General features: G+C 38.8%; 3 protein-coding genes across 3 annotated transcripts; all 3 read right to left on the bottom strand.

Annotated features, from left to right (window-relative positions):
- On the bottom strand, window positions 1-5,821 carry LOC133708836 (mediator of RNA polymerase II transcription subunit 33A-like). The gene is made up of 12 exons (XM_062134373.1): window positions 5,434-5,821; window positions 5,230-5,340; window positions 4,815-5,153; window positions 4,364-4,674; window positions 4,185-4,276; window positions 3,551-3,911; window positions 3,222-3,432; window positions 2,972-3,086; window positions 2,716-2,877; window positions 1,932-2,586; window positions 1,544-1,750; window positions 1-1,288 (listed from the first exon to the last, which is right to left on the bottom strand). The coding sequence occupies exons 1-12, from the start codon at window positions 5,706-5,708 to the stop codon at window positions 195-197; spliced, it is 3,933 nt and encodes a 1,310-aa protein (XP_061990357.1). The 5' UTR covers window positions 5,709-5,821; the 3' UTR covers window positions 1-194.
- Window positions 5,822-5,980: 159 nt separating this feature from the next.
- On the bottom strand, window positions 5,981-13,921 carry LOC133708835 (mediator of RNA polymerase II transcription subunit 33A). The gene is made up of 12 exons (XM_062134370.1): window positions 13,505-13,921; window positions 12,627-12,737; window positions 12,175-12,522; window positions 11,547-11,863; window positions 11,336-11,427; window positions 10,875-11,235; window positions 10,545-10,755; window positions 9,841-9,955; window positions 9,528-9,689; window positions 7,876-8,536; window positions 7,340-7,546; window positions 5,981-7,230 (listed from the first exon to the last, which is right to left on the bottom strand). The coding sequence occupies exons 1-12, from the start codon at window positions 13,768-13,770 to the stop codon at window positions 6,131-6,133; spliced, it is 3,951 nt and encodes a 1,316-aa protein (XP_061990354.1). The 5' UTR covers window positions 13,771-13,921; the 3' UTR covers window positions 5,981-6,130.
- A 3,127-nt stretch (window positions 13,922-17,048) lies between these two features.
- On the bottom strand, window positions 17,049-21,076 carry LOC133709778 (ribonucleoside-diphosphate reductase small chain A). The gene is made up of 9 exons (XM_062135647.1): window positions 20,829-21,076; window positions 19,690-19,850; window positions 19,479-19,527; window positions 19,254-19,380; window positions 18,512-18,577; window positions 18,217-18,333; window positions 17,894-18,056; window positions 17,706-17,776; window positions 17,049-17,470 (listed from the first exon to the last, which is right to left on the bottom strand). The coding sequence occupies exons 1-9, from the start codon at window positions 20,983-20,985 to the stop codon at window positions 17,356-17,358; spliced, it is 1,026 nt and encodes a 341-aa protein (XP_061991631.1). The 5' UTR covers window positions 20,986-21,076; the 3' UTR covers window positions 17,049-17,355.

The following is a 21,076-nucleotide window of genomic DNA, read 5'->3' as shown; positions in this document are numbered from 1 at the left end:
TCTCCCAGGTAGCGTTGGATCCATCTCATGGGGCAAGTACAGTTCTTCTATATTGCTGTCATTTGGTGAAGGCAACTCATAAATTTTTGTCAACTTGAGATGAAGACTAGTATACAATTTATTCTGAAGTCATTTGACATTTCAATTGAATTTCAAGAGAGAAAAATAAATGTAAACAAATTAAAGACAGGAAATTATGGCTGGCATTCGATTAGCATTTCTACAGCTGCACCCATGAAATCAAGACCACCAATCCCCAGCAATTCCATAGCAAGCTCCGTCTCATTCCACTCATTCAGCTTCTTACTGATTATCTTCAAGACATGCACATCCACCTCCAACACCCAAGTTGGCATGCAAATCACCATCAAGCTTATGAATCCCAACACATAAGCTCGCCAAGTGATCTCATCACAACGAAGTATTATCTGCCCTTTTAGTACAGTTACAATAAATTCCATGTGGGATCCAAGGATCTTCCGACGACGCTTGGATCCCCATGATGATGAGTCAACACCCCAAACGAAAGCTCCGCACAAGGATGCAAAATATGCAACCACATATCCTTTTAGCCATGCAACTTGTGGTGATTCTCCTTGACTGGAGCTGTGATCAGATACAAACCACGATGGTAAAAACTCTTCGAACAATGACTGCACCAGACCTAAGCCTCCGGATGACCATACTAAAGATGCTGCAAGGGAAGCCACAAGCTTACCCCGTGTCAGGTTTGAAGCCAGTTGAAACTGTCCCTGTATCCTCTTCATTTTCTTGCATTCCTCCACATTAAACCCGCTTCTTGTTATCTCTCCTACACATTCTATCAAGAGGGAAACAATCTCTTTGTTCAAGAAGAAGACGTCAGATAAATGTGGATAAACATGCATGTAAAGAATCCCAGGGGAAACAGGAGAAACACTGTCGTGAGCATGAGATACGATCCCATGGCCAAGAAGAGCTCCAATACCACCATTGTGTGAGAGAGGATTGGAATGCAGGCCAAGTATGGCAGTGAAGCAGCTTCTAAGAAGCTGGACAAAAGCCTGTTGGTTTTGGAGGAAGACAGTACGAGATGAAGAAAACACAAAGAATGCACTCCAACGCTTTGCTTTCTGGCTCCACAGTGAATACACAATTGGCATGCAAGGCCAGGGGCAACCTGCTGAGACGGAGGCCAATACCTGTGCAGGCAAATCCAGATACCGTATTGAATCTCTATCAGTTTTATATGCTATAGTCAGGCACAATAAGGCAGCCAGGGGCAATGGCAGTGTAGCTTGACAGCTTCCTGTGAGGACAAACCCTTCGTCATAATATATTGAAGAAATAGACTCTAGAACCAACTGATGATAAGAATTTTAATATCTATTTCTAGTATTATCTTCTTTAAATGGGAGTATAAGTTTATGCTCCTCAGTTGTTAACTTAAGTATGTACATCGATGTATGAACAAATGTTTTACAAACTTTTGACATTATTCACCATGCTTATTCACAAAATGTACAAACAAAAAAATAAAATAAAATAAACAATGAGTAGAGACCTGAAGAAGCGCTTGAGACGTCAACAGCAGTGGCAGCTACAATTGTCTTTATCTTTTCCTCGACGTATGACAAATTTGCATCAGGGCAGGGCCAATCTGTTCCATTCATTGAAGCTGGTTTCCAAGTACCCCTGGTTACTTCAGCTGTCAAGTAGCTCACAATGGTTCCCAAAGATGCAGGAAGAAAATCAACCAAGACTTTGAGCCCTACAGAGATTAGGACAGATAGGCTTAGTAGTACTCTCTTTTTAGAATTTGCTGGCACATCAATTCACAAAAAGGAAGTTTTGTTGATGTTTTCACTTCCCAGGTACACACTCTCATGACTGCTTTCAAGTGGGTTCATTCCATTGAGTTATGGGAAATGAGATGACAGTACTACACTTACCCATAGCCAATTTTCGGGGAGAGAGTCTTCCATTGGCACAGGCTGTTAAAGCAGCATCAACAACATAGTGAAGAGCTGCGAGAATCTCCCAAGCAGGCAGTTTACCTAAGTAAATAGATTCATCTGCTTCTCTAAATGAACTGCAACTTCCAGAATTATTAGAATCTAAAGACTGTGTTCCTTGCTCCTTCTCTTTGAATATAAAGTTGAAAAGCTCATCAACATGGTGAGGAACAGGAGTTCCGCGGGCAGCTCCAGAGAGGGTTGAAGATATGCATGCGTTGTGCTGATTGTACCAGGCTTTCAATTTTGGAAATGAATCAATGTAGATGGGGTGTGCAGATGATGAGCTTGCAACTGATGATAATCTCCTTTTATTACAATCCTTGGGGGCATCTCCAGACGAAGTAAGGTGGGAGTTTCGTATTAGTAGAAGGTATTCAGGAGTAAGGTTGGATCCAACTGTTGGTATATCTGCTGGTCGAGCTCCAAAGCAACGATCAAACCTCCACAGTTTTAGAAAAAGAGTAAATCCATTAGAAAACACAGTATGAGCAGAAGTCTCATTTTCTGTTGTCTGACTGCCTGAGCTACTGGGTACACATGACCCAAAAATCTCACAGATTGCCATTAATGAACATGCTAGTTGAGGAACCTGGCAAAACCAAATGAAATTTCAATTGAATTATATTTTGATGCTATGCATAGTATTCGCGCTGGTACTTGGAAATGGCAGAGTTGCGGAAAGAAAAGCAACAGCGGAATAGATGAAAGTGACAAGTACCATGCCAAGTAGCGAGAAAATCTTGATACTATCAATGGTAGAGATCCCAGAAAGAAGTGCATTTAGCACAAAAGCATGACCTATCAGATGGCTGCCACTTTCAGAATGATTTGTAGAAGATGGAGGAGACAACAACCTAATAATAAAATGAGCAGTGTGTTCCTACATGAGATTCAGAGCTCAACTTAATCAGAATGACTAGAAAGATAGAATTCTAAAGTTACCAACTATTACCAAACGCAATAAGATTAATTACCTGTACATTCCAACCTTGAGTGAGGGAGGCTCCACAAAGGATGGTAGCTGCTGATATCTTTTCATAATCTGATCCACTGACGGCTATCTCAAATATCTTCTCGAGCTCTGTTAAGCTTCCACCCAAACAATGAGCTTACATTCAATAGCTTACATGATGTCATCAAGTCAGAAAAATACATAGAAGCTTGTAAGTGTTTTTCAGAAATTAGAACAGAAAAATGTATGATTTTAGTTAATATAGTTTGTACCTTGATGCAGGAGTTGAAATCAATGCCTTGGTCATTACTGGTGTAAGCGGTGCCCCCTGCATTAATGACGACCAACAAGGCACTTGGGAAGGTACATTAGAAGGTAATTCATTGATGCATCCTTTAACATAGCCTGGCCAGAAATATGCTGATGTGTCTAGTAGGTTTCTTGCTATACAAGCCTCAACAATCAGATGACGCATGTTTCCTGCTGAAACAAGGAGATGGAGCAATGTTTAGGAGAGAATCACATGAGATTACGATAGAGTGCCGATTTTAAACTTCTGTAACTGAAAGCTTAACTTAAACCTAGAACTAGTTTTACTTACAGTAGTCTACAGATACATCGTCCATACTGATGCAATCCAAGTACGCACTTTCAACACTAGTCCCTGAAATAAAGAACATTGCTTTTGCAGCAGCGCGATTTGCTGCAGAAACTGCAGAACGAGGGGGAGCCAGCAGTCCTATAAAGTTTCCCAGCATTTGTAAGCTGGAGAGTAAATCGTGGTGGGACTTCCCTGTACCCTTTTGTTTCTCCTGTTGATTGGCAAAACTATAGTCTGTCTTGTCTACTTTTGCACTTTCATCTTCATCAATAAGACCGGCAACCACGAGTGTAGTGATAGACAGCAACATGCTAATGCGCGAATCATGATGAGGCACAGGTGAATCGATAGGATTCCTCTCCTAAACAGGTTAATGGAAATAGAAAACAAAAGGCAATCAGTTAGATTTCTTGAAATGAAATTGTAAGAGATCAACGAGGAAGCGATACTTCATTCAGTCAGAGTGAAAACAATTTTGACAGTAATTGAGTATAGCTCATTGCACCAAGAACTCAACCAACCAAAGCATGTACTTCCTTGCTGACTATCAACTCAACAACAACGAAAAAAAATAAATTTGTGTTGAAGCAAAGATTCCAAAGAATATCACGGTCAAACAATAAGACTCTCTAACCCTTTGGACAAGACGAAGTGCTGCAATCCATAGGTATAAAAAGGTGTCATGCCAAGTGGCACAATTTATGGCTCGAAGAATCTTGATCAACCCTGAGGAGAAACAAACTTTTATTTCTGTACATATACGTTATGAATAATTGGTATATAACGATTAATCTGATATAATAACAGCTTTACCTGTGAGAGTATCAATTAGACTTGTTGCATTAATGACCCTTGTAAGAGTCAAGGCATCTTCTAGTACCAGATCAAGTGGAAGCCATATGGTAGAGCGACCAGTTCCATGGCATAGTCCAACAGAAGAATCCCTGATCTCATGGCACTTTTGCACTGAACGTGAACGTAGTTTGCATTTAGTTGAATCTGTGCAAATATCAGAAGCCAGCTGCAGAAGTGCCTCAGGACTAGTAACTTTGGCATGTTTCAATGCTGATGAATCTTCTGCGAGCAGCTGTAATTGCTTTATAAACCCCTCCCAGTGTGTAGGCCTGACACAATGGCAGTGAATTTAATTTCAAGCAAACAGAATATCGAAGGTGTCTCATATTCTCATAGCCTCATGTTCTTTCACTTCTACTATATGACTCAATAACCACACAATCCATAAAGTTTGAATAAGGATGTGTACATGTTTTGTTTTGCCAAGTTCAGAATCTTGGAAGTCAACTTGTTTTGTAGAAACTGTGTGATTAACTCAATAGCCATCACAGTATTCTGATTCTGCAATCTCTCATAGTGTTCATTCCCCTTCTCGTAACCGTCTATCTCCATTTCTTGGGGTTTAATTACCCATCTAGACTTCTTTTCTGGGTCATCATGTTCCAGCAACCCCTCATCATCTAATGATGCATCAATCAACTGCCACACAGTTGAGAAGATGAACCCAACGACAATAGTCCCAGCATCACTAGTTTGAAGACCAAAAGTCTGGGACAAATCAAGGATATCATCTATTGATTTCATAACCCTGTATAAAAAAGATAGGTCAAACAATGCAAAAGAAATAACCCCAATTAGACACATGAAAAACCCCAGAAACTCACATTTGATAATTAGGCCAATTTATCTGAGATCTGAGTGAGAAAGCATGTCTCTTTAGGAGCTCCATGTAAAGTCTATAAGCTGCAGGCTGGAATCGTCGACTCGGAATAACCCTGTAAAACCAATCCATGCATGTTTATGCCCCATGAAAATGCAACCATATTCATCCAACAAAACGCGAATTGAAAATGGAAACATGCAAAGACCTGGATGAAAGCAGTGCAAGAACAAGCATAGAGGGCACCATGTTGTATACCATGGCCTTTTCGAGAAACTTCCAAAAAATGGGCACATTGTTTTCCCAACAAATGTATGAGACCATCACATTGGCGAGCTCTGTTGAGGGCAGGGACACCCCTGCCGAGCTCAAAATCGACGAGACTTGCACCGACCAGAGCAAAGGATCACTACCCTTTTCTTGAGCCTCCTTGGTTTGCTGTATGACATTATCCCAGAGGCTGCTTTGCTCGAAAAAAGCCATTTGTCAGTCACATTGGCGTGAGAGTGATACTGAGAAACTGAGCAATGCAGACTAGGACTCTTCAACTTTGAGTTCTGTGCATGTACGTGTTTTAGGTGCTAAAACTTAGGGGTATGATCGGTCAAACATGGAGAAAGTCAAGATGGTGTAAGATTGCCACCTGTGTTCAATCTTGTTGAGATTAAACTAATGGATTATTATTACATTTTTGGCAAAGAGCTAAAATTTTGTTAGATTGCAGTTTTGGACCTTTGGTTCATGTGCTTATAACAATGGATGTGATTTTCTAGTGGACATAGCAACTCTGAACCTTGCACTACAAAAATAAGTTACTTCTGGCAATGAGACTATTTACACCAGATTTAACATATACATCTGCCGCCTGAAAAACAAATTGAAAATCGGGGTTGAGGGAAGGGAATTTACATCTCATTTTCAACTATGAGTTCGGCAGCTGCACCCATTGTACCAACTCCACCAATCTCCAACAAGGCTATAGCAAGTTCTTCCTCATTCCATTTCCGTAGACCATTACTCAGTCTCTTCAATACTTGTACATCCATTTCTAGCATCCAATTTGGCGTGCAGCCTACCATTAGAGTTACGAAACCAGACACGTAGGCACGCCACGTTGCCGAATCACAACCAAGTGATATCTTCCCATCAAGTGCACTTGCAAGAAATTCCATGTGGGTGCCAAGGATTTTAGGCCGCCGTTTTGATGCTGCTGATGATGAATCAACTCCCCAAGCAAAGGCTCCACAGAGCACTGCAAAGTATGCAAGTGCATAGCCCCCAAGCATGGCTACCATTCCTTCTGACCCTTGTTTCTGCTCAGACCAGTGCATAGATATAAACCAAGAAGGCAAAGTTTCTTTGATCAATGACTGAACCAGACACAAGCCTCCTGTTAACCATACTAAAGACGCCCCAAGTGAAGCTGCTAGTTTCACCTGAGTCATTGCTGTAGCAAGTGAAACCTGTCCATATCTCATTCCATGTGTGGTCTTTGACTTGGGAAGCACACTACATGCTATCTCTCTTACAGAATGCATCAAGATGGTAACAATCTCTTCGGTCATGAAGACAATATCTGCTATTGACCGGTACACACGTAGATAAAGAATTCCTGGTGCAACAGGTGAAATTTCACCACAGAAATGGGATCCGAATCCATGGCCAAGAAGTGCTCCCACACCACCATTGCTTGAGGTTGGAGTGGCATTCAGGCCAAGTGTCGCAGTAAAGCAGCTTTTAAGAAGCTGAACCACTGACTGGCTGTTCTGCAGGAAAACGGTTCGAGATGCAGAGAAGACAAGGAAGTCACTCCATCGCTTCGCCTTTTGAGTCCACAGAGATGCCACAATTGGCATACAAGGCCATGGACAACCAGCTGCAAGGGACTCCAAGGTGGGGCCAGCCAAACTGAGGAAACGTTCTGATGCTCTGTCGATCTTGTATGTAATGGTAACACTTACAAAGGCAGCTAGAGGTAGTGGAAGTGTAGCTGGAGAGCTTGTCCCTGTAGAAGTCAAGACTCAGTCAAATATTCAAGGGAAGATAGATTCTTATTGTGGTTATAATTAAGACTGAAAATGCTTCAAAAAATAAAATTATAATAATGATAATACCTGCAGCAAGGCTAGGGATATCAACACCAGTAGCAGCTAGGATTTTCTTGATCTGTTCCTCAACATAGGATAGATTCACAGCCGGACTGGGCCAGTCAGTTCCATTCATAAAAACTGGTTTCCAAATTCCTCGAGTTACTTCAGCAGAAAAGTAGCTCACAATGGTCGCCAAACATGCAGGAAGAAAATCAGCTAAATCTTTAAGCCCTGAAATAGTGAAAACTCTTCATTTAATAATGGAGGTATAAGTTTATAATGATTTTTTTTTTCTCTTAAAACTGAATGCCACAACTAGTATACAATTTCAGTTCTTGTATATTTACAGATTAAATGAAGACAACTTGAGTAAATCTTAAATAACCTGTTGCATAAAATTGATTGACAAGGTTGTGGCCAATATTAACTGGATCATTCTTTCCGGATTAAGTTTATGAAAAATCACCACTTAGAAACTATTTCACATATCCCCTAGATGTGGCTATATATATACACACACACACAATTCAGCAACCCCAAGAAAATAACACAAGGCTAACCTGTAGCCAGCTCGCGAGGAGAAAGTCTTCCATGAGCACAGGCTGTTAGAGCAGCATCAACCACAAAGGGAACAGCTTCTAGGATATCCCAAGCAGGCAATTTAGGTCTTAGAGAGTTGTCTTCGTTTCCAGGTCCAGAAGAACTACTACTTGGAGAATTCACAGAAGTTCCAGACTGGTTTCCTCTACTGATCTTTTTGAACATCATGTTAAGAAGCTCATCAACAATCTGATGGACAGGGGTTCCATGCACAAGACCAGAGAGTGTTGAGGCTATACATGCTTGATGCTGCCGATACCAAACTTTTAGTTTTGGAAAAGAGTCTACAAATACAGGTTCTGGATATGATGAAGTTGCAACAGCAGACAATCTCCTTTTATTTCGATCCTGGTGAGCAGTTACAGAAGATACCAGGTAAGAGTTTCTTACTGACAGGAGGTACTCAGGTGTTAGTCGGGATGCAACTGTGGGTACATCTCCTACCCCATGCTCAAGAGGAGGATGATTAAACCTCCAGAGCTTCAGAAGGAGAGTGAATGCATTTGAAAACACAGCGTGGGCAGAGATTTCTTCTCCTGTTGCTAGAGTCCAGGAGAAATTGGGAACACATGAACCAAACACCTCACAAATTGGCATCAACGAACATGCAAGTTGTGGGACCTGATAAGAAATTAAGGAAACTAAATTACATTAGTTTAAATCTGAGATGAAGGTCACCATGAAAATCCAACCTTCCCAGACCAAAAAACAGAGATAATTAACGAAAAAGGCTTCTGATTATGATGAGAGGGGAGTGTTTGCAACTTTCTTCCGCTTAAAATACTTAAGCAGCTTGCAGAGGTGCAGGGGTGAAGAAGCTTTGAGATAGAGTAAGGTTTTAGTTAGCTTTATGGGCATCTGTTTATGTTGCATTATAAACTACAGTCTTTCTTCAATTCTGCCAGATTAAGGCAGCTGTAGTTTAAGGTTTTGATTGAATAGGGTGGTTTGTTCTTTAGGCAACCTACCTTTGATGCAGCTTTCTGGTCTTTCCTGTTGTTTTGCAGTTGTGAACATGTTGTCCATTTTTTGATGTATCATTCTTTGTGATCAACAAAAATGGTTTATTTCCAAAAAAGGAAAATACATGAACAAAAGTTATCCCAGGTCATACACAGACCAAATTGAATTCAATTCAATTGAGATCAATAGTCAAAATGACACTGATTAGACCACTAAATGCAGGGATGTTTTCCCTATCTATTTGACCTCTATCCGACCAGCCTGCTTCAACTTTCCTGATGTTGGCAGCTAAGAAGCAGAGCTGGAAGCGACAAAAAAAAAAATTTATGCTTGAATTACTAGGCCTGCTACAGGGTTCCTTGCTACCAGAGAGCATTGATTAAAATCTACAACATCATGTGTTATACTACATTTACACTTCAAATTTTCTTAGCTTTCCCCTTTCCTTAATGAAATTACTGATCTAAATCCAAAAGGAAAATCCAATCAAAAGCCAAATTGATATTTGAGACAGACGATTTACTAGCACTCTATGTTTAAAGTGAATTAACTACAATAATGGGTGCTCAATCACTAACTGTAGATATAAGAAGTCCTAACAACCTTATTTCTTATCCTTCACTTTTGGTTAAGGGAAAGTTAAACATACCAAGCCATGTAAAGAGAAAATCTGAACGCAGTCAACAGATGCTATTCCAACAATGAGGACGTTCAGCATTGGAGCATAACCTATCAAATGGCTATCACTCCCAGAATAATCAGCAGGAACCGGAGGAGACAATAATTGAATGATAAAATGAGCAGTATGCTCCTGCATAAAATGTGAACCATAAATTAATCAGAGTGATTGATTCAGAAAGCATGGCAAGATGCATTATGATCAAAACAACATGAAATGCAACAAAGCTACTGCCTTGTATTATTGTAGAAAAGGAATACAAGTTGTTAATCATTGTCTTCACCTGTATATTCCAACCCCTAAGCAGTGAGGCCCCACATAAAATGGTAGCAGCAGATATCTTCTCATCGTCTGATCCATTGATTCCAATCGCAAATACTTTCTCGATTTCTGCTAAGCTTCCATCAAATCCATGAGCTTAAATTCAGTAGCTTTACCTTTGGGTAAATTTACAAAAAAGAGCATCTGATATACCTGGCTTCAGGAAAGAAAAAGGAGTAACTGAAGACCAGGCCATAGGCAAAGAAGTTAAAAAGGTAATCTAAAGTCATATGTGCCTGCAAAGCTACCCTTTAATCTTTTATACACCAGAACCACCATAGATTATGATTCATAGTGCTAGTGACAAAAGATATAAGCATTTGTAGGCCATATTGTTTAAATTCTTAAAGTTGTATTCATCATAATAATGCATTGTCCACAATTGGCTAACAAGTCGAGAAATTACTAATTGATTGGCCCTTCCGTAAAGTGGTAATATGCTTCAAGAATTCAAACATATACCATAAAAATACAAAACTCCCTATGCATTTATATTTGACAGAGGTAATATAGGATAATAGGAACAATAGCTTAAAGCCAGAGAAGCAGCAGAGACCATAACCTTTTCAGAAATGATTCACTATGATAGAACTCTAAAATTTGTGGAAATGAACTGGCTAAACTATCAAAGTTATAACAAATTCTATGTGTTAAGAGCTCATATACCTTGAAGCAGGAGTTGAAACCAAAGCATTAACCACGACTGGAGTAAGGGTAGCCACCAGCATAAATGTTGACCAGCCAGGCACTTGAGTTGGCACACCATGAGGTAACTGGTTTATACGTCCATTGACATAACCTGGCCAGGAATATGCAGATGTGTCCAGTAGATTTCTAGCAATGCAGGCCTCAACTATCAAATGGCGCATGTTTCCAGCTGTAAACAAGCGCATAAACCTAAGATAAGAACTCCAAACAGATATACAGACTACACATAATAAAATACAACATCAAACTTGAAGCTGTGTATAAATGAGAGCTAGATATTTTACTCACAAAAGTTGATGGGCATTTCCTTCATACTGATGCACTCAAAGTATGCACTCCCAATACTGACACCTGAAAGAATCAGCATCGCTTTTGCAGCAGCCTGATTGGCAGCAGAAACAACAGATTGAGGAGGAGTCAGCAAACCCTGATAATCACCCAACACCTGTAAGCTGGAGACTAAATCATGGCGGCGGTTTCCTGGAAGCTCTTTTTCTTTCCAGCTGTTGATGGAACCACATTCTACTTCATTGGTTGGTAAAGTTTCCTCCTCCTCAATCAGATTAGCCACCACAAGTGTTGTGATACACAACAGCATGCATAAGCGAGTGTCTAGGCGAGGCACTGGGCCCTCTATTGGGTCCCTTTCCTAAATAACATAAGAAACCATGACTAAGATTTTTGTTCCTGATATTGACCATCAAGAAAGAAGAGGATGATTGTTAAATCCATTCAAAGCAAATACAAACCCTTTGTACAAGGCGAAGAGCTGCTATCCAAAGACCTAAAAAGGTGTCATGCCAACTTGTGCCATTTATTGCTTGAAGGGTATTAATCAGACCTACAAAATGAAACCTCTTATTCTCACAGACAATGGTTTTTTTTTTTTTTTCAAATTCAAATTCAATTGTAATTTGAAATACTATTTTGAGCACAAGGATAAAAAAAAACTGTGTTTACCAGTAATATTTTCAACAGCACTCGTAGCATCAACTTGATAACCATCCATTGCATCTTCTAATACAAGATCAAGAGGAAGCCACAAAGCAGAACGACTAGCCCCATTGCACAGACCAGAAGAAACCAGAGAACCAGAAGCCATAACTGCATGAAACTTTTGCAAAGAACTTGTTTTGTATTCTCGAGACAATACGAAGTGACTGCTTGAAGTCAACAGCATAAGAGCCTCTGGAGTAAGAGTTTTTGAATTTCTTATTGCTAATGAGTTTGATGCAAGCAACTGTAACCGCTGAATAAAACTTGTCCAATGTGCAGGCCTGGAAAAGTGGGGCAACATGTTAAGCATATCTTGCACAGTTTCAGAAGTATCAAGGACTTGCTGAAAAATGGGATCAAATGTAAAAACCCAATCTATTCTACTCACTCAAACTAAAAAGAACAAAATCTGTGGAAAGCAAAAAACATTAGTTCATGTACATGTCAGCATTGTCTTAGAGTATTTAAAATAATCTGAATAGTACGAAATCCCATCAATGCTTGAAAAATCAAATTAAACTAATCCAAACATCCAATCTAAGACGAATGGACAAAGTTTGATAAGCAATCATTAGGGGGAACAGATACATACAAGTGTCGGCGAGCCAGGTAAAGAATTCTTGATGTTACTTTACTTTGAAGGAATTGCCCAATTATCGCAATAGCCATGACAATATTTGCATCCTGCATTATCTCATTGTATTCCCTCCTCTTCTCATAATAACTACCATGGTAGTCTATCTCCATTTCTTGATGTTCAATTTCCCATCTGGACGTCTTTTCCAGGGTTCGGTTCAACAACCCTTCATCGTCTAATGATGCATCAAGCAATTGCCACACAATTGCAAATAAAAACTCGACCACAAGAACTCCAGGTTCACTCACTGGAAGACCAAATATTCCAGAAAGATGAAGAACAGAATCTATTGATTTCATGATCCTGCATGAAGAATAAAGATTTCAAATTCGAGATACAAGATAACTGTTATTGCTACTGTCGGTAAATGTCAGCTAAATCATTTCTTTACTAAAATCAGAACTTACATTTGATAATTTGGCCCATTTATCTGAGACTTAAGGGTAAAAATGTGTCTCTTAAGGAGTTCCATGTAAAGTCTATAAGCCACTGGCTGGGAACATCGACTTGGAATGACCCTGTAGAAAGAAAGGTGAGCAATTTTCATATAACCACTCGCCATAAAAGACCAGTAACTACTATGGTATGAGAGAGCTCTATTCATGTCGAAGATATGGCAAATCAGTTTACCAATTTCCTACAATGCAAAGGGATTTTGGAACAAGCAGTACTCCACAAGTTAAAGCCTAAAAACAGCTATAAGATACACTATGAACTTTCAATCAACCAAATGATGAGGGTTTTGTATACACTAAAAGAAATTCAATAAAACATCAAATCATTCTGAATTGGTCCTCATCTGGACAGAGAACAATGAAAAACATGTCAACCCAGTACTCAACACATCATTTGAAAATGTGGAGGATAGGCAAGAAAAGTCAGAAAATTTATAGTTGAAAGAAAATTAGAAACCGCATTTATAGGACATTCACTCCACTAGTCCACTGAGCATAACAGAACAATAAGGCCCCAGTTTGGCCAAAATTTCTTCCTCGTCGAAAATAACAACACAGCATGATTGAAATTCTGCTATCACTTTCATTTCATTCATTTTCCAAGAAACTAACAAGGAACAGAAACCACAGCTCTGAAGAATCATCAAACACAAACACTAAAGACCCATTGAAACAAAAAGACAAATCAATCAAACAGTTGGTGTGGGATGTAAAAAAAAGAAGACATCTTTAAACAAATTCACCAATCATAACAACCTCAACCCACCAAAAACACCAAAACCCAGAAGCCAGAATCTTCCAGCACCAATATTGAAATCAAAAGCACAAACCTTTTTGAAAGAAGAGCAAGAACAAGCATTGGAGGCACAATATTTAACATCAGGGCCTTTTCCAGAAACTTCCACATAATGGGCACATTATTTTCCCAGCAAATGTGGGAAACCAATACATTGGCTAGCTCCACTGAGGGCATAGACACTCCCCTTGAGCTCAAGTTGGAGGACAACTGTATTACCCAAACCAGAGGATCACTACCCTTTTGTTGGGCCACTTTGGTTAACTCCACCACACTATCCCAGATACCAGACACCTCCATTTTTCAGCCAGTTTAGTTTCTGAGGTTGGTGGTGGTGGTGAGAGAGAGAGAGAGCCAAACAACACAGAGGTGGTTACTGTGAGGGAGAGAGGAGGAGGGAGGTTTTGTTTGTTTCTTTGTTTTTGAGTGGTGTAAACTTGGCATATAAATGGTCAGAAATTGGGAAAGTCAAACTGGGTGAGGGGTAAAACTGGGTCTATGTGTTTTTCTTTCATGCATATAGCATGTGTGCCATGTGGCAACAATGAACAGTTCTGGTTTTTCCTATTCTAATCAGGTTCTCATTAGCATCTCCATTTATCATTTTGGCCCTGGGTTAATTGATTTCATCTTCTAGAATGAGGCTTAAATTGACATTTGAACAATTTTAAGATTGATTGGTACTTTGTTAAAGACTTAGAGCCAAACTCATGTCCCACCCAAGGTAGGTATAAACAGAACTCAATGGATCCAAGCCAAACTGCTTAGGGCAAAAATGTAATTTCACTCTCCAAGGCCATATCTGGTCCACTAATGATCACCCAATCCACAATGTCTTGCACCAGGAGATCCCTTTACAGACTCATTTCATGGATAGAGTAGTAGAACAACCATAGTGGTTAGGGTTGGTGGGAGAAAAGGCCAGAAGAGTGATCATATCCCCACTAGAGAATATAGAGTTGGTCCACCAAAAGGTGACCATAGCTCATAATTAGCATTGTCACATAGAGATTGTGCTTAGGCTTTAGGTATGGGAAGGTTAAGTTGGTCCTTCCCTTCCCCACTTTTCCATTCATGAAAAGATCGGGAAGCTCTTGCTTTACTGTCACAATCCTAGTTATGGTAGACAGTAGAGGATGCATATATGGGTCGGTAAGCCCCTGTCATCTATCCTAGTCCTTAATTAGTTTGTCTCAACTAAAATCTTTACACAATCAATATTGATTATATATTACGGCTAATTAAAGAATTTGTCCTTCATGGACATAGGGACGTTGTTTACTTTTTGGTAATTGGATCAACTGTCATCAACAACCAACTAGCAAGCGAAGAAAAAAACAAAAAAACTTGTTTTACAATAGGATAGACAAATTAGGCTTGTTTTGGCAATTAACTGTGTGAATCATGCTGTCTGCTGTGTCCCTTGTACTGTTGTTGTGGTCTTTGTGCCTTCTTATTGATTCATCCCTTCGACCAAAAAAAAAGAAAAAAAGGATAGACAAATTAGACAATCTAGGTGACGGGTCAACCAGGATGACTCAATGTTCATCTTTATTGTCTATTTTTAGTCTCTAAAAATCATCAAAATAGTTTACCCTGAAGAGTTACCATTTATAAGATGAAGACCGATTGAGTGCGAAGTTATGATGAAAGAAATTTGGAATGGAAGAGAATCTATCATAAGTGTTTAAAGTTGGCAACAGTCGGTAGTTGAGAATAATTATGATTATTTTCATTTGTATTGAGATTAGTCATATAAAGGTGTTGAGCTATGATTACAAGAGAGTTTATGATCCAATTAATGAGATTGCATTAGGATAGAGATATGACCTCTGAGAAAGTAGGTTGGTAAAATGGTCTAGTCATCTCTGTAACCGCATCATGGGAGGTCCAAAGTTGTTATAATCTGATTTGAAGTTGGTAGTGGGATTAGGAATATTGGGATAATAATTAACAAATGCATGGATATTTTAAGTTGTAATAAAACATCATGATACTGATTCCTAATCCTAATGATCTTTATTTTGGAATCCAACAGAGAAAGCAATTATAATTCTCCTCAAGACCTCAAATATTGCTCCAGGTGTGACTCTCAAAAGAGGTTGCTCAACCACCCAAAACAAATGAAGGCTTTCAAGCCAAGCAAACATAATTGAAATTGAGCAAATGGGCTGCAAAAGAAACCCTTATTAAAAATGAAGAAACATTATCTTCTAACCTAATTTGTAGGGCTGTCAATGGGTCGTGTCGGGTTGGGTTCATGTCGGGTCAAGTTATTTATCGTGTTGCAAGATACAAACCCAAACCCAACCCATTTAATAATCGTGTCAAAAATTTAAACTCAAACTCAACATATTTATTAAACGGGTTACCCGTTTCCAACCCGCTTAACCCATTTAATAAATAGGTCGTGTCGTGTTAGACAAAATGACTCATTTAAGGGTTAACAATGCGACCCATTTAACTGAAAAATACAAAAATTGATTAAATTCACTAAAAACTCCACAAGACGAAGAATATAAATAATTATATGTACTTCATAACTAATTAAATCCAATAATTATAAAGCAAAATATTTCAAATTGTCTAATCTTATGATCAAATACTCCTAACGTCCAATATTTCAAGAAAAAATATAGTATAATCGAGTTATACAGGTTCACTTCGTGTTGGTGGGTTGACCTGTGGCCGACCCATTTATTAAATGGGTCATGGCGGGTTGACCCACGGCCGACCCGCTTTTTAATCGTGCTGGTTCAACCCGCTTTATTTCGTGCGGGTTTCGAGTCGTGTTATCGGGTCGTGTCGGAATGTAAAGCCCTACTAATTTGGTGCATCCTTTCAAAAAAAAAAAACCTAATTTGGTGCATGAATGCTGATGGGGTACCTAAATGATTCATAGTACGTACCAAACAATACACATCAGAAGCTGGGTAATTATTATTATTATTTTTTTTTAACTTCTTTAATTTTTTGTGAGGCGGAATATCCCAATAGCTTTTAGTACCGAATCCAGTGTCCTAGCTACCTCAACCAGGAAGCAGACATTAAACAAAGAGACAAAAAAGCTTTCTATTATAAGGGCTGCTCTGCCCTATAGAGCAAGTTGTTTTAGGTGTTCAATGTGCTTCAAAGTGAGTGCCTTTATTATATAGAGAAGGTAGTACAGTGACAGACACTAGTTGATCATTCCAAATTTCCAATGAGGAATGGTACATCCTACCCCTACTGGTGAGATGTAGGAAGTTCTCAATTGGTCCCAGATAATATAAACCTAACTCCAGCAAGAATTGAAACTCTGGAGATGTGAACTATAAGATCGGACACTGTTTGTGGTGTGCTCATTCATTAAGCTAATTAAAACTCCGGAGCACGCCCATTTTCAGATGAACAATACAGACAAATAAAAGAGGAAATATGCTTTTGGACAGGCAACAATATATTCCTACAAGAAAAAGTACCTACAGTAATACCAAGTGTGAATATTGCACTCGGCAAGGCGGCAGGCATGAGCAGACAAGCTACTATCCGCATGATTTAGAACACTGCATCCATACTCAATAATGCTAATAATCACAGCACACAAAAGCACCATTTTCATACACAATGATGCTATATAGATATTTTCCACAGTTCCACATTATGACAATAAAGCATAAATTATATATATCCAATTCTTTGTTGATGATGAATCACTAAAGGTAACAAGGAAATGAATAGCAGTAGATCTGAAGCTCTTGTACATTTACCAAGCTGATAGCCCAACACGATATACACATATAGTCTGTTACCAACTTGCCAAAAAGACTAGTAACAAAATTTCGATTAGAATACGAGCAATCGCCACATTTCTAGGAGAAGCTGCAGCAAAAATTGGATGACTAGCTAGAAGTCCTCATCCATCTTGAAGACGAAATTCTTTCCGCCATCTTGGAGGCTCGACATAACAGATGCTTTTTGATAGTCGCCCACCCTTTTCTCAAAGAAATTTGTCTTCCCTCTGTATACCCAGACAAGAATATTTAAGATTTCAAAACCATTTGTGGTTCTGACTGTGTGTGAAGGGGAAACAGTGCCCTTTTTAGACACTAGAAACCCCAAATCCAGTCATTAGCAGCACATAAATAGATAAACCCTCACAAATCCAGTAATACTCATGCTCACTTGCAAATAATCAATGAACATGTTCCTATAATAAAAAATGAAACAGTTACCAGAGTCGCACAAATACTTACTGTAAAGAAATGAACTCCATCCAATCAAAAGGATTTTCCACATTGTACTTCTTCTCATAACCTAATGCAACCTGGATGGAAGAGCTATAATATTAGTACTGACATCTAACAATAAAATTATCTAAAATAAAGAGTACACTGCAACTCCCCACTATTTCCCTTGAAATGTGAGTGAGAGAGAGAGAGACCAAGAGTCGATCGGCAACAAATTTTATGTACTGGCTCATGAGAGCTGAGTTCATGCCAATCAATGCACATGGGAGGGCATCACAAACAAACTCGGTCTCAATTTCGACAGCTTCATGTATAATTCCATGAACTTTTTCCGGATTAAGTTGCTTCTGTAACAAACTGTAAGCAATAACAACAGACAGATTTTACTATTTGTTTATATAGAAGATTTCAAATTTGTTCCTATGCAATTATTTTATACTGCACCTTATAACTATCATGTTGGCCTAGCTTCACATGGAGAACACATAATTCGAGAACCATAAAAAAAGAGAATTACCTGTACAGAAGGCAAGCAAAATCACAGTGGAGGCCCTCATCTCTAGAAATAAGCTCATTTGAGAATGTCAAACCTGGCATTAGTCCCCTCTTTTTTAGCCAGAATATGGCACAGAAGCTGATAAATGAGAACCACAAATGAACATAAACAACATCAGAAGATGAAGAAAACAAAATAAGAGGTCATAAGACACTCATAACAGAGGCTGAACACATAAACACAAGCACATCAATAACAAGTTTTTCTGAAAGCAAAAGAAAGCGTGAGCCATTATTTATTAAAGAAGAGAAACTACCTTCCTGAGAAGAAGATTCCTTCAACACATGCGAAAGCAACAAGTCTCTCTGCAAACGAATTTGAACTGCACACAATAATAATTAATTCTTTTAAAGCAATAGTTACATTTCTTCTAACCAAACAGAGAAGTATGAACAAAAAAGAAACTTGATGACAGCAATGAGAGGGCTAGGACAGCTTTTAAATTTACAGAATGCAGCATTGCATACTAAGTTAAAAGTTTAATGTGATAAGAACATGTGTTCACAATATAGAATGCAGAAGGAACTCTTACTTTGTTTTATACTAAACAACAGATGGTTATACCCAATTAGACATATATGTTGTCTGGTCTCCCCATGTACGCGCACAAATTTCTGCTTAAACAAGACATTTTCAACAAATAACTAAATTTTGTCTGTCCCGCATAAATTCCCAATATAAACCCCAATAGAGGACGTTCAAGCTACTAACATGTCATATTTGAGAGTTTGACATAAAAGAACCTCCTACACAACTCAAGGAAAACAAACCATTCTCTATTAAGGGAAAATTTCAGCATCAAGTTTTAGAAGTATGAAAGGATTTTATGCTAACATGTCAAAAACATAACTTTTACAAATTAGAGTTAATATACTACTGTACATGATTGCTCATATCATGCACAAATGAGTCATTTAACAAATGTGAAGCAATAAAAACCCAAAGGCATGCTTTTTTGCTACACTAGGATTACAGAAGACTCTACTTAACAAAAGTACCTGTTTATCCAATGTAAAGCCCACTTGGCCTTCCTAGAGACACAAGGAATCTTTTCAATTGCATTGAACAATCTGTGCTTCTCTTTAGGATCCTTGATGTATGTCTCTAAAAGCAAGCTGTACATCTCTGATGGTAGATAATTTTCCCCAAGAACAAAAATAAAATACTTAGACAGGTGGTCCCAAGTATTATAAAAGGAGGATACCACAGATTTAAAGCTTTACCAGAATGAATATTCTCCATTGCAAGCTGAAATCCATAGAATGCCCGAGCCTGTGATGAATGAGAAACCTTGATGTTAGTTAGTCAATTAGGAGGAGAAAAAAGTTAGATAAAAGTCTAATTAAGTATAAGCAGTTACTGCGGTAAAATAGGGAGAGGGAGACGAAGAAAGACGACAACGCAACCAATGCAACAGCATAGCAAACAAAGCACCTCTGGAATTTGAACATCATTTAGAAATCTTGCAGCCAAATTCTCCAAAACAATCCCATCTGATGCGGCAAAAAATGCCAGGACATGGCTTATAAAGTGTTTCTCGGAGTCAGTCAGAGTCTCCCACTGCTGTACATCCTGGGAGAGATCAACCTCCTCAGCTGTAAGCCAATTGACATGTCATTAGAATAACTGCGTACGCAGAACACAATGAACAGTGACTTGCGGGTTCCTCCAAAAAAACAGAACAAAGACCTGACTGGATATAAGCCTTGTGGCTTATGCACAGATTCCAACTTATAATACATCCACAGACCCTAAAGACCAGATCTGCCTATCCGGAGTCCAAGAGCACATATATTCTGTCATCGTTATTGCCTTGCTAGTGCTATTTACCACAGACACAAACCAGGGTTTCAAAATTGAGTAGCGTTATTGTTTCTCTATACACCTAGAATCATGAGGATTTAGTTTATCAAAGAAATAGATGTGCACATCATTCACTGAGAGCACACATATCATATTGCAGTTAATTTTGCAACCCCAAATGGGTCTGTGCTCAAAGCATCATATTCCATTTGGTTGAATTCATTCCCTGCCCTTGTATTGTTCTGTAAACATATCACGTATACCGATTTTAAGACAAAGGAAAAGACTAAAGAATTCATTTCCCAAATCAGAAGATCTACTGAGAGACAAAACCAGATGCAATTATCTCAATTAATGTTACGGGCCTCATTGAAGAAAAGGAAGAAACTGCTTTCATAATCAGAGAGTAACCATATCTTCCAAGCAATAAGTCACAAAACCGCAAAACCAACTGAATTTTGAAACCAAATAAATAAAAATACACAGACAATGATTAAATAAACAAATAAATTAAATCATGCATCAATGAATCCCACTTAATTTCTTCTGTATTCCAATAAATTCAAGCGAAACACACCACCATTGTACATATACCCTCTGAATTCCAACCCCAAACAGAAATCCAAACCCCAACTTCAAACAAATACCAACCAAATTCAACAAAACAAAAAGATACCCACTTCAAAACCCACACACACAAACAAGAAAGCACCAAAATTGACATGAAAGGAAGAATCTTTCATCTTTGTTTTCAGTAAATGAACATGTACCAGTCCAGAAACTAGCCATAGCCTTCTTGTACATCTCCCAAAGCTGCTGATACCGAATGGGAAACATACAGAATCTCTGGGTTTGCTCTGCTAAAATGGGCTCCTCTGCCTCCTCCTCCTTGTCATCTCTGTCTGGTTCATTTCTGAGGGAACCCATTTCCACTGGGTTTGTGGGTTTCAGTGATGTTGGGTAGATAGGGAGAGAGAGATAGATAAACCCTACAAAAACCCCCCACAAATATGACAAA

Source organism: Rosa rugosa, chromosome 5 (genome assembly GCF_958449725.1).
Source record: "Rosa rugosa chromosome 5, drRosRugo1.1, whole genome shotgun sequence".
Taxonomy (NCBI): domain Eukaryota; kingdom Viridiplantae; phylum Streptophyta; class Magnoliopsida; order Rosales; family Rosaceae; genus Rosa; species Rosa rugosa.
Note: the sequence above shows the minus strand (reverse complement) of the source record. Positions and strands in the feature narration are given on the sequence as shown.

Coding starts and splice junctions, on each gene's coding strand:
- LOC133708836 (XM_062134373.1), bottom strand. CDS start 5,708: ATGGCTTTTTTCGAGCAAAGCAGCCTCTGGGATAATGTCATACAGCAA. Junction 4,277..4,363: donor TCTAATTGATACTCTCACAG/GTAAAGCTGTTA, acceptor GTTTCTCCTCAG/GGTTGATCAAGATTCTTCGA. Junction 2,587..2,715: donor TTTTCTCGCTACTTGGCATG/GTACTTGTCACT, acceptor TGGTTTTGCCAG/GTTCCTCAACTAGCATGTTC.
- LOC133708835 (XM_062134370.1), bottom strand. CDS start 13,770: ATGGAGGTGTCTGGTATCTGGGATAGTGTGGTGGAGTTAACCAAAGTG. Junction 12,523..12,626: donor AATGGGCCAAATTATCAAAT/GTAAGTTCTGAT, acceptor TTCTTCATGCAG/GATCATGAAATCAATAGATT. Junction 11,428..11,546: donor TGCTGTTGAAAATATTACTG/GTAAACACAGTT, acceptor TTCATTTTGTAG/GTCTGATTAATACCCTTCAA.
- LOC133709778 (XM_062135647.1), bottom strand. CDS start 20,985: ATGGGTTCCCTCAGAAATGAACCAGACAGAGATGACAAGGAGGAGGAG. Junction 19,528..19,689: donor ATGATGTTCAAATTCCAGAG/GTGCTTTGTTTG, acceptor CATTCATCACAG/GCTCGGGCATTCTATGGATT. Junction 18,057..18,216: donor TTTGCTTGCCTTCTGTACAG/GTAATTCTCTTT, acceptor TATTGCTTACAG/TTTGTTACAGAAGCAACTTA.